General features: G+C 33.8%; 1 protein-coding gene across 10 annotated transcripts in view; it reads left to right on the top strand.

The window, feature by feature from the left end:
* Positions 1-12,336, top strand: part of Lama2 (laminin subunit alpha 2) — a 586,947-nt gene that overhangs the window by 246,420 nt on the left and 328,191 nt on the right. For all 10 annotated transcript variants that reach the window (XM_087190273.1, XM_087190276.1, XM_087190275.1 and 7 more), the window contains one exon: positions 3,914-4,074. In XM_087190273.1, the coding sequence (XP_087046399.1) occupies positions 3,914-4,074 (161 nt within the window). The remainder of the gene's footprint in view (positions 1-3,913; positions 4,075-12,336) is intronic.

Raw genomic sequence — 12,336 nt, 5'->3', positions numbered from 1 at the left:
TTATAGTCCTATTTCTACAACCAAAAATAATTTTTGTAGTCTTTATTTTTATTAGTAAATGCTTGCAATATATAATGATTGCTGTGCGTTCATTATGGGGAGCTGGTCCATGTACATAACATATCTTAATCCTTTCCATGTCTGCATACCTTCCCTTCCTCTCTTTCCTCTTTCCTTGCATCTCTTGGGCTCCTTTTCACTTGCAAAAGATCTGTCCCCTTGTTTCCTATAATCTATATTTATTATGTTCTGCATCTGTTAGTAGCACTCAGCTATCTGTCTGAGCCTTGTTCTGTAGTTTGATTTTTCTGCTGATTGTTTTTAGAGCCCCATTTTCTTATGTGTTTCATTATTCTGTGTGTATTTTGTGTGTATGTATATGAGTATTCCTAGTTCGCCTTTTCAGGGGCCTTGCATTTACATGAGATTCTCTGATATGACTTATTTAAATTTATAGGACCTACAATTTTTATTATCATTTCCTAAACCATGCCCCCCAAACTCTACAATCTGCCAGTCCACTCCAGCAAGGAAAGACAATGGCTTACAAGCCGCATGACCATCTGGAAGTCAGTTTTGTAGTTTTTCACCTCTGAAGATATTTTTCTTTATTTCACTACAGCAAAGTCATTCTACCATCCATCGATATAACTACATATTTTTTATTTCATTACAGACAGGAGTGGGCTTTTAGTCTATAAAGTTTCCAGACACAAGTTGGATGAGCATTTTGTAGTTCATGCTGTCTTGATTTCTGGAAAATTTTTAAATTTTAAATTGAAAACATAAAATCTTAAAATACATAAAAACAAAACTTGGACATATTTAAGGGATACCATGCAATAATTCAATACTTGTATAAATTATGTAATGTTTAAGGTTTCATATATCTGTCTCCTCCAACATCCTTTATGGTAAAAACGTTGAATCTCTTTTCTTCAGGCTTTTTTGAATATGTAGCACATTGTTGTTATCTATAATTGCTTTACTTGCAGTAATAGCATATCAGAGCTTCTTACTACTATGTAACTATAACTTAAAAATAGCAGCATCCATTGTATTAATTTTTAATGATTTGAAAATCCCTGTTTCCCTACATTACAGTGGCAGATTTCTTTTCCATTCACTCTATGAATGTGATGCATTAAAAGATTAACTTTATTGTCCACCATGGTAGATCGCATCTGTAATCCCAGCATTCTGGGAGAGTCAGGGAGAGGACAACTGCAAATTCATGTCCAGCCTGGGCAACTTAGCAAGTTCATAAAATCCTGTTGCAAAATAAAAACTTTGTTTTAAAAAAGGGCCAGAGATATATCTCAATATGAAGGTGCTGGATTCACATTCCAGTACTGAAGAAAAACAAAAAGAACTTATTAATATTGAACAATATTCATATTTTCAGAAGAAATTTTTACTTGACCAGCATGAAATTAAGATTCAGATTGGTGGTTATTTTACTTACAATTTTCTCATCTGGACTCATAAGTTCAGTTGACTGTGGATTTGAGACTTACCAGTCGTGGTTGGTATGTCAATTTGTCTGTGCCTTAGTTTCCACATTTGTAAAATGAGAAAAATTAATAATGTTTACCTCACTTTGATGTATTGCTTGCTGACTTAATTACTAATTATGGTAAATAAAATGTTCTGAATAACAAAAGTGTCCAAGTGTTAGCAATTATTATGTTTATTTTGGCTTACCTTTGCTCTATTTTGATATATTACTAGCTTCATAAACTCAGTTGCCTACCTCTCCATTTTCATATGTCTGTAAGAGTTTGAAACTTTGAAAACAATTTGTAAATATCACCTGATATTAAAAATTTTGTACTAATTCTTTAATAATTTTCCCTGTTCTCACATCCTGACTAGCTTCAAGATTTCCTTTAGCTTGCTTTTTTTACTTTTCAAACCTTCCTTCTGTCTTGTGTTCATCTTGTGTTTCCCTTCTTTTTAAAATTATGATTCAAAGGTCTGGGGATTTAGCTCAGTGGTTCTGCCTCCAGACTCGCAAGTGCAAGGTCCTGAGTTCGATCCCTGGTACAAAAAAAAAAAAAATTACAGGATTCATTTTTAAAATACTGGAATGAGCCGGGGATATAGCTCAGTGGTTCCGGTGCCTGCCTTGCAAGCTCAAGGTCCCGAGTTTGATCCCCAGTATCAAAAAAAAACAAAAAGAAGAAGAAGATTCATCAACAGGAGAAATTATTGGGGCCGGGGATTTAGCTCAGTGGTTCCACCCCCTGCCTTGCAAGCAGAAGGACCCGAGTTTGATCCCCGGTACCAAAAAACCCCCCAAAATACTGGAATGACTATTTTTCTATATCCAATAAACACTGCTAAATTTCTTTCTCATTATTATAACCTACTTAGAAAAATATTTTCCTTGCATTTAATTTGCAACTGAAGATTTGTTTTTTTTTCTCCTAACCCAAATGTTTAGAGATATTTATTAATTTTACGGTGGTTGACATTTTTATAAAATTTAATCAGATTTGAAATTCATAATTGATCTTAATTTATTGTAGCATTTGATATAAGTGTAGAATTATAGTAGTAATTTATGCTAAAAAATAAATATTGTATGTTCTATTTTGACAAAGGCATGTTGTAGATTAGTAAATAATAAGTTATGTTAAATATATACTGTGCAATATATAATTCAACATTATTAGAATTTGAATTATTTGAATTTTCTATTTTCCCAATTTGTGTATATATTTAAATAGTTTAATTTCATTGTTAGCCATAGATTTTTGAACAATCTTTCATATTTCCAGTAACTTTTGTTATGTATATTTGAATTCATAATTACTTATTTGAAGCATAAATATAATAATATAAATCATTCAATGCCTCTTTATTAATGGAAAATGAGAGTGTATTGAATACAGTGTACACATTGCCCTAATTAATGTCACCAGAACTGTTTATTTCTATTCTATATACTTTCCTAACATACATTTATGTCCTTGTGTTTTTACTACTTCTGGTCATTTACATAACTCTACTACATATTAAAGCACACATTTATAATAGGAAAAGAAACAATGTTCATCAGATGTAGCATCTTTGACATTATTCCTAGTGTTCAGTTTATTGCTTTCCATAATCACATATCCTTCCTTTTTTTCTCCCTTCTTTTTTTTTCTGATGGGCTATATTTTATTGATTTTCTCTTACTTTTTTCCACTTTAAAAGTCTATTACTTGTATTTATTCATTTTGTGTCTTTTTTTCTAATAAGAGACATTAACAACAATCAGCATCCTTGGCAGTATTATTAATGAAGAGACCAAACATGTTCTGGGGATAATAATTATCTTTTACATTTCTCTTTGTATAATTGTTTAACAAAGGAAATTTAAACTGCTTTTATATCTCTCCTCTATTTCTCATACCCCAAATATCCATCCCCAGGAACACATTTATTCTTTTCTCTAGTAATTCTAACGTGATGTTGCCCTTGGATTATCATTGTTAGTTTGTTGGTTAAGTATTGTATCTGTATCCCGAAGGCTCTTTCCCACCTCATGATACTGTTTGGAGAGACTTGTTTTATGACCCCTCAGGTTATTCACAGCTCCTGTTTTTTCTCCTCAGTGCAGAGTTTAAGGAAATTGTTCTTTCATTATTATCCAGCTTTTCTGTAGCCTTGGTATATGGTGGCTGTAGTTCTGTAGATAATTTGCGACTTCATCTTTCTCTTCATTTTTAATATTTTAAGTCAGCATAAATTTAGCAAACTTCTATTTAAACTCCAGGGTCTTTGGTTTTAACTTTATTGATGTATATCAAGAATCTGATTTTGGGGTCAAAATACGTTTTTAGAGGATACTAGAAATTAAAACCTTAAGAAGTAAAACTGTGCTTATTTTTTAGATATTGATATGTCGTGCCTCTCCCTGTAGGTTCGGCCCCTGGATCCTGTCATTGCAAAGGAGGCTTTGGAGGGGTGAGCTGCAATCGCTGTGCTAGGGGTTACGCCGGCTACCCCGACTGCCAGCCCTGTAACTGCAGTGGCTCAGGGAGCACAAATGAGGACCCTTGTTTTGGGCCGTGTATCTGCAAGGTACATTGTTTGTTCCAGTAGTGTCCCACTGTCAAGACAGGTCACTTCCCTGACTTCTCTGTTACGCTGGCTGGGATTAAGCAAGTGTAACAACTTCTGGTGTAAATAAATATCCACTGTCTATACTGCATGCAGTACTCCTGCAAGTGTCCTTAAATGCTTAGCAGGATCACGTTAGCAAGTCACTTGTAAGTCACTGACCATTTATCTAAAAACTACAGATATCTAGAAGATAAATCACCTTGAGAGATTGTATCATTTTATAACAAAGACTTTTCTCCCCAGTGCCCAGCTAGTCTGTTATATTAAAAATGTCATATGTTTCTAATGATATATATTTGTATATATAGTAGAAATAGTAACCCTTTAAAATTATATTCAGATCTACTACTTCTTTACATCTAATTCTTAAAAGAATTTTGTCAAGGGTTTCCTTCTTGATTTTTAAATAATCCTCTAAAATTTGAATTCAGATAGATCTTACAATTCTCACCATTTTCAACTCTTCTGTTTAATTACCAAAGTAAGAAGGCCTAGTGGAATTGATTAAAGGCTCAATATTTCCTCCCAAGAGTACTCTTAGATTTGTGATTTTATTTGTTGCACATGCTTGGCTAATAGCTCATCATGTTAACACCAAGGGATGCGTTACACCTGCAGCTTATGCACTCACAGGAAACACAGGTGTGAGCAAGTGTAAAATGATAACCTTGACTAAGTTTATAGTGATAGGGTCCATAATATTCTGTTTCATACATAGCTCCATTACCTGAGAGAGTGCACAGTTCGTTGAAAAAGTTAACGTACTCTACTGAGATACCAGTGAAAAGAACTTTATTTCCTTTGTTTACAATCATAGATGGGGTTTACTAAAAGAAATCTTACTGTTATTACTTTATGAGGCTCATGTAGACAGCTGTAAATATTGCATAGTTATAGTTGATACATGTTTGTGCATTCGTATGTATTCAAACATTAAGTCATTTCAATTGAAGTGCATATGTATTAGGAAAAGAATGTTTGAAACATCAAGCTAAATGCTATAATAGTTAAAAAGTAGACATGTATTTTATGGGAGGGGCAATTTATGTACCTGTGTTGATCTACTGAAACTGGATACCTGGACTATTTACTGTCCACACAAGTAAGTAAGAAGCCCTGGGGCCCGCACTGAAGATCTGTAATGTACTGGAAGATAGTCAAGCTTCTAGATTTGGTATTTTTCATTTCAATATTATCTGAAATGAAAATTTGCTCTCTTAGAACCAGACTGGACACTGGTGTGTGAGTGACTGCTTCCTTAGGGACACTTTCAGTGTCTATCCTAAATATCTTTTGGGGCAATTCTACAGACCTTCGAATCTCTTCTTTAATATGTACCCAAACACCTAGTGGATACTTTATTCCCTTTCCAAAATTCCACAGATATTTCGAACCTTCACTTGCTCAAATAAAGGATTGCCTAACCTATGCTTACAATAGAAAAGAAACTACCTGAGACTATAGAATACAGGAAATCAGACAGAAAGGGAAAAAAGAAACATTTTTATATATCTGCCAGGCAGAGAAAAGTGATGTCTGGTATGCTGAATAAAAGAAATAAACAAGGAGGCAGCCTCATTTTGTTTGTTGCCTTTGGGAAATGCAGCCAGAAAGGCTAGAGCGAGAGAGCTGTCGTGATTAGCAGACTTGGAGGGAAAGCTCCTGAGCTACTAGAGAGTGATTATAATCCTAATAAGAAAAATGCCTCCCACAAAGACACTTGAAGCTCTACAAAGACAATTAAAATACTAACACAAACAGCAATTAAGAAATCATAAAACAGATTGAAAAATTAAGTGAATAGCGTCATTAAGAGAAATGTCTTTCAACTCTGTGACTTTTTAAATAGAAAACTAGCAGCTCTTAAAAATTTTATTTTCTGGGATAAAAACTTGTATAAAGCAACTGTTTAAAAAGATCTACATAATTGTAGAAATTACAAATTATATACCTATAACAAATGAATTAACACACTTATATGACAATGCATTATAATGAATTTTATCACAATGTGCATGCAATCTACAATTAAGTGCCTAACACCTCTTGTTTACAAGCAAAATAAATATCTGAGTATTTCAATATACTATGCATACAATCTAAAGAGTAGAAGAACACTTATCAATGTAAAGAAGAATGCAGTATTTCCTTCTATTTCATGAAAGCATAATTTGACACAAGTGTGTTGATGATCATTAAAAATAACATGAATTAAAATCTACTTAAGCAAAATTTTATTGGTAACTGAAATTCAAAGAAATTATAGTATTTTGGTTGAATAGAAATATCTATTCATGTGCATGTAGTATTGATATGATGATTAGTAATATTGAATAAGTATTTATACATAGAATATGAATTACATGTAAAATAATGTCTGTATAAATATTCATTTCCAATGAATGTATTAACAATACACATTTAAAAATTTATTCCATTAACCCAACACAGTAAGAGTATTTCAGTGTTCATAGGAAGAAATGTCTCACTTATCGAAGTGCTTTGTTCTTAAAATTTTCTATTGTGAGTGCTAAATGACTGACATTCTAAACGCCATACTGAGTGGATGGAGACACTACTTTTCTTGCTTTTGCTATTTCAAACACAATTTATGCTGGATAAACAGATAAATTTAAAAACAATTCGATTCTGGAAAGAAAGGAGCATTTCAAGGTGTCTGAGCTGAGAAAGGAATTGAAGTAAAGCACGAACTCCAGCCAAACTGAGCAGTGAGGGCCACGGGGTAGTGGGTGTGAGTCCAGGCTTAGTTTTAAAATGGAGGCTAGCGTCTGGGGTCAAAGCTTTCCCAAGGACTTGATGGAGAGAAATTATAACTGACTGACTTAAGCGGGGCCTCTGGAAACCCTTTCTGATGGTGAAAGGGGAACTAGAAAATTCTTCCTGCAAATTGAAGAGGCAGAGGAAACTCTTTTTTCTTTAGGGATCTGGGTTAGTAAAACTTAGTGCCTTGTGAGGAATCCAGTCCCCAAAAGGGAGTGCCACACAGGAATAAGTGGAACAATAGATTAGATACAGCTGTGTGGAGAATCAGAACTATGGTCTTAGGGAAATTGCCTATTGTGTAGCATAAGAAGATGAAGAAGCAAAAATACGATGTTTAAGTGCCTGACAAAATAATAAAATTCTACATGACTTTGGCAGGATTTACTAAATTTATTTTAGTAAGAATATTGAACCCAGAAGAAAGTTTCATTAGATTGCAGGATACAAAAATCAGTCTGTAAAAGCAGTAGTATTTCTATACTTCAGTGACAACTAAATAGGAAATAAAACAAAAATATTTAGATAGAAATACACACTTTATGAAACCTAGAAATAAATTTTTAAAGTGCTTTTTTTAAAAGTGATTAAAGAATGTAAAATAAATATTAAAATGCAAAGATAGATGATAATATCCAAAACCAGAGAAAACCCAGGAAAGTGAAATACTTACTATTTTATGTGACTTGGTGTCATGACTTCAGAGGCCATTTGGCATTGTCTAGTCCTTTTGAGATCACAAAACCCTGTCATCCAGCGATTTCACGTCTAAATAGCCATGATAAAGACGTTCAACCATATTTTTTTTTTTCTTTCATGCTGGGGATCAAACTCGGGACCTTGTGCTTATGAGGCAGGCGCTGGAACCACTGAGCTAAATCCCTGGGCCGTTCAACCATATTTTTAAAGAAATATGGAAAAAGATGTTCAGCATGAGCCACTTGCTATAATGAAAATATTTCATTATAAATATAAAAAATATTTTAACTGACAATGCTATTTGAACTGTACCTGTTATGAGAGACAAATTCCTGCATGTACTTTTTATGATAAAAACTTTGTATTTGTGATTTAGATTCAGGATCAAACATATACTACATGGAAAGCTCATTCTAGAAACACTCAAGGTTTAAATCTGACAAGTTAACGAGGTGATCATTCTGGTACAAAAATGAAAAAGAAGGGAGTGATCCAAAACCAATGAAAAGGTTTACACATGGTAAAAACCCTTGCGGGTAGAAAGAGTGGAAACATATCTGCATGTGAAAAGGATATAAGCAACCAGAAAGCAATCCATTAGTATTATGTTTTTGGTAAAGATTCTCTCTCAGACAACATTAGATAGGCTCTTCTGAGTCCTCTCTTTGATTTTGTCTCACTTTGGGCCTGATCCTCAAATGTGGCTCAGCTGTAGCAAGAGTTGTGCTACCTCCATTTATCAAAGACCCCCTCATTCTTAGTATCTGAGCGCACAAGTTTGCCCTCAACATGAATCCTTTAAGTTGCTTTGACAATAATCACCCCTACCCTTGATGTTTCCTTTTAGCAATTTGCACAAACTAAACCTCATGTAGACGTAAGCTGTAGATCCTCATTTATCCTTGCTGAATTTAGAATGAAGCCCAGTTCTATACTGAGGTCTCGTTTACCCTATTACCATAGTTTCTGAATAAAATCTCTTTTTGTCATTTCAGCCAATATCTGGTTAGGAGTTTTATTGTTTTTGACAATATCAAAAGCTCAGCTTGCAAAAGAAAGTGAAAACTAATTTTCATTTATTTTCTTTTCTCCCTAACACACCAACTATTTATTATATAGCCTTGGAACAAGATGTTTACAGAGTAAGCACTCAACAAATACTGCTGATTAACTAATTATCCTTCCATTTGTTAAGTTTTTTAAATATTGGGATGCATTAGAATGAAGGCCATAATAGAAGAAAACCTGTCATTGACTACACACATCCAAAAAGCCCAGCATGACTACAAAATTTCTGAAGCAATTATCACAAAAAATAATTTAAATGTCATTGTAGATATTCTTGGTACATTGTCAATAGAATTCCCAGGTGACAAACAATCACAGTTAAACATGTACAGCTGAAGTTGTACCTAATTTATAAGGAGCCAGCTTCATGAGAAAGAATGCAGGTACACTATTGTGACTCTATTTCTCCAGAGAGAAACTGTACTAAGGAAACTAGAGCAAAAAGAAAATTGGTATCAGCCACACAGAATATGACTTCAAGAAATCAAATGTAAGAGAAACTAGTAACGTTCTTGTAATTCAACTTTTTTTTTTTCCAGGGGAAAAGAATAACTCAGGGAAAAATCTTCAACTTCTATAAATGGTTTTTGAAGGATAGGCCACAACATATTTAATTAGGCATTCTACTAAATATGTTCATTGGAAAATGTGTCTAAAAGAAACATTTTTCCCTGTTAGAGACCCCTGTAGTCAGGTTCCAGTATCCACCTGCCCAGTGTGCAATGCAGCCCTAAGAAAAAGAATACATTAAGAGACAGAACTAAGAGAGAGAAACTCGGGCCAGGATGACCAATATCAGTGCAACCGACAAAGGCCCTGGCCAGTCCCAGGCACTGACTTTTATTGGGAATCAATTGGGGTAAAGGTGATTGTGGTTTCTATGGAAATTAATGTAAACAAGACTCATAAAGGACAAGACAAAGCATTCTCAAATTAGGAACAGAATAGACAAAATATATGGTTGTAACTAGAACATTTTTTTCTAGTCAGAAGGTTTTAGTTGTGGGAGTGGAATTTGGGTGTGAGTTACTCTGACCTCGGTAGGTAGGCTTCAGCCGGACTCACTTCTATAAACAAGCCAGTTGTGGGGTTAACTCTTTACAGCCTGCTTTGGGCATAATCAATATTACAGTGCTCTGTATTTTCCTAAGGGAATAAAAATTGGTTCTTGAAGGGCAAAAACATTCATTTTACATATAAAGCCAACATATGCAATACATCTATACATAGAGTATTTCTGCAATACTAAAACACCATGGTGGGGATTATTATGAAAAAAATTACTGAACCAGCTCTTTAGGGACATGATAATGAAAAATACATTTGAATAGACTGAGAAAGTTGGTCTAAAGTAAAGTGACACTTTTTAATATAACAATATGTATGGATATGAAAATATTTATTATATAGATTTTTTACAATGGAAAAAATAATTGACTGTGATTGATTCATATTTAATATAATCAATTAGAACAATAGTTCAATGGAAGTTTGGAATTTCTGGACATCATCCTACTTCATTCAAAGTTTTCAGTATAAAAATTATTGTTAAGTATGCAAATTGGAAAGAATAATAACTAAACACTAAACAAATAAAATATTTTTTAAAATTGACAAGTTATCCAGTGAAAATTCTAATTTAATAGAATAGACCTCACTTTTTTAGGTAAACATTTAAAATGCCTTATGAAAATATATTAAATTATGTTCAGCATTCTTTTTAAATTTGGTCAATACAAAGAAGTGATAAAATAGTAGTCAACAAAAGATAAATCATAATAATTCAAATGGCGTTGAGACTGGAAATTGTACACTCTCGCTGCCACTGTTCCATATTTAGGACCAATTATCCCACCCCTTTGGGAACTGAACTAGAAAGTCACAAGCAGTAAGATATGAGCCCTGCCAACCTTGTAATACAAAGAGTAAGAAAAGAACAATAACGATAGTTTTACTGTTTGTATTTATCTATTTTTTTCTGCAGATGGTCAGATTGACAGGGCAGTGCTGGAGGAGCCCATTTTCATTTTATCATGGAAACTTCAGGCTATGCCTATTTTTGCTCAACCCCGTGGCTTTTCTGACTTGCTTGTAGGGATGTAGAGGACTCCAGTGACGAGACTGCTGGTCGGTCCCACAGGGTGTACCTTGGACCCCTCTTAGAACACCTATTTTCTTCTCCCCTCTATTATGTTATCTTTGTACTTCTTTGACTTCACTTGTATAATCATCTTAGGGCATTTTTGCATTCCCTCTGGTATCCTCTATCATAACCTATCCAGAGAGCCTCAACAACGATTTGACAAATGAATGAGTCCTTTAAAGAATAGGAAAAATGAGAAATAATGTGCATGGTGTTCATTAATAATTTGATATTGAAAGGAAATTGCTCAAAGAGCTCAACACAAAGCAGATATTTCACATTTAATCTGGGATCCAACATGTTCAAGTCTTGGATCATTCGTATCAAGAGCATCTTCCAAGAATTAATCAGGTATGCAGTCAGGGCTGAATCATGGCTAAGTGCTGATGAATCACAGAGATGTTCTGAAAAAGCAATGATGCCCCTGGAAACTTGTGGAAAGAATTGCAACTGAAACTACCAAGATCAATATATCAGCACGAAGGAGTTAATTAAAAAGAGATTTATTTAGCACATTATGTAAAAGATGGGAAACCTTCAGCACTGAAAAGATACACATAAAAGCCCTGGAACAGTGCCTTTCTGTCTTTGACTTGCACTACTCCCTATTATATAAAATATAGTAAATATCATATTGTGGTGTTCTCTATTAATCACCATTTTTAAACTATTATTTTTTAAAAAAGAAAAATTTTGAAATGCAATCTTAGAAATAAAAAATTACTTATATATATATACATATATACTCTCTTGAGGGAGTTTACTAAAGGAAAAAAAGCACAGAATCTGATATGTCTAGTTAGTTTTTGTGTGTTGAGATATGTATAGAAAGAAGAGTTCTGGTCAGCTAGAAAACTTTCCTCCTTCATTTTTCATCTTCCTATCAACCTCAAAAGGCCCTTTAAGTATACCATAAATAATGATTTATAAGCATACCTTATATCCACCATATTTACTGTTTAGTTATGTTTTAAATTTGTCTTCAGTAAAGCTTTAGAAAAATCAAAGCCTAGCTATCTGGAATGGAATGAATCTACTGCAAACTGATAAGGACCATCAAGAGAAAAACTCTTGATAAATTAAATTTAACTCAGTGTCTTTGAACAAAGAAAAATTCATGAATCAGACAGCACTGAGAAGAAGAAGAAGAAGAAGAAGAAGAAGAAGAAGAAGAAGAAGAAGAAGAAGAAGAAGAAGAAGAAGAAGAAGATATTTCGAGACCTCTGCTCTCAAGTAGGCAGTAAGTGTGAATAGACTAAAACAAAAGTAAAATAAAAATAGCTTGATTGTTTAAATCTAGACATTTGTCTTATTTTTAGATGGCTTGGTGAATTGACAGCCTATGGTTGGCTAAAACTGAGCTGCTTGTGCTTGGCTGAGACCTGAATTTGTGTTACAATAAACAGGCTTCTAAATTAGGTTTTCAGCCTTCTGACATAGTGTTATGTTGCAGTTCATTATGTGGAGACTCCAGGTACGGAAACACCCTCAAGCCAAATTTAATTCAGCAGCAACTACAGCTGACTAGA

Source organism: Heterocephalus glaber, unplaced genomic scaffold (genome assembly GCF_053883595.1).
Source record: "Heterocephalus glaber isolate CG9 unplaced genomic scaffold, H.glaber_assembly_v1.0 deba00001550, whole genome shotgun sequence".
NCBI lineage: Eukaryota > Metazoa > Chordata > Mammalia > Rodentia > Bathyergidae > Heterocephalus > Heterocephalus glaber.
Note: the sequence above shows the minus strand (reverse complement) of the source record. Positions and strands in the feature narration are given on the sequence as shown.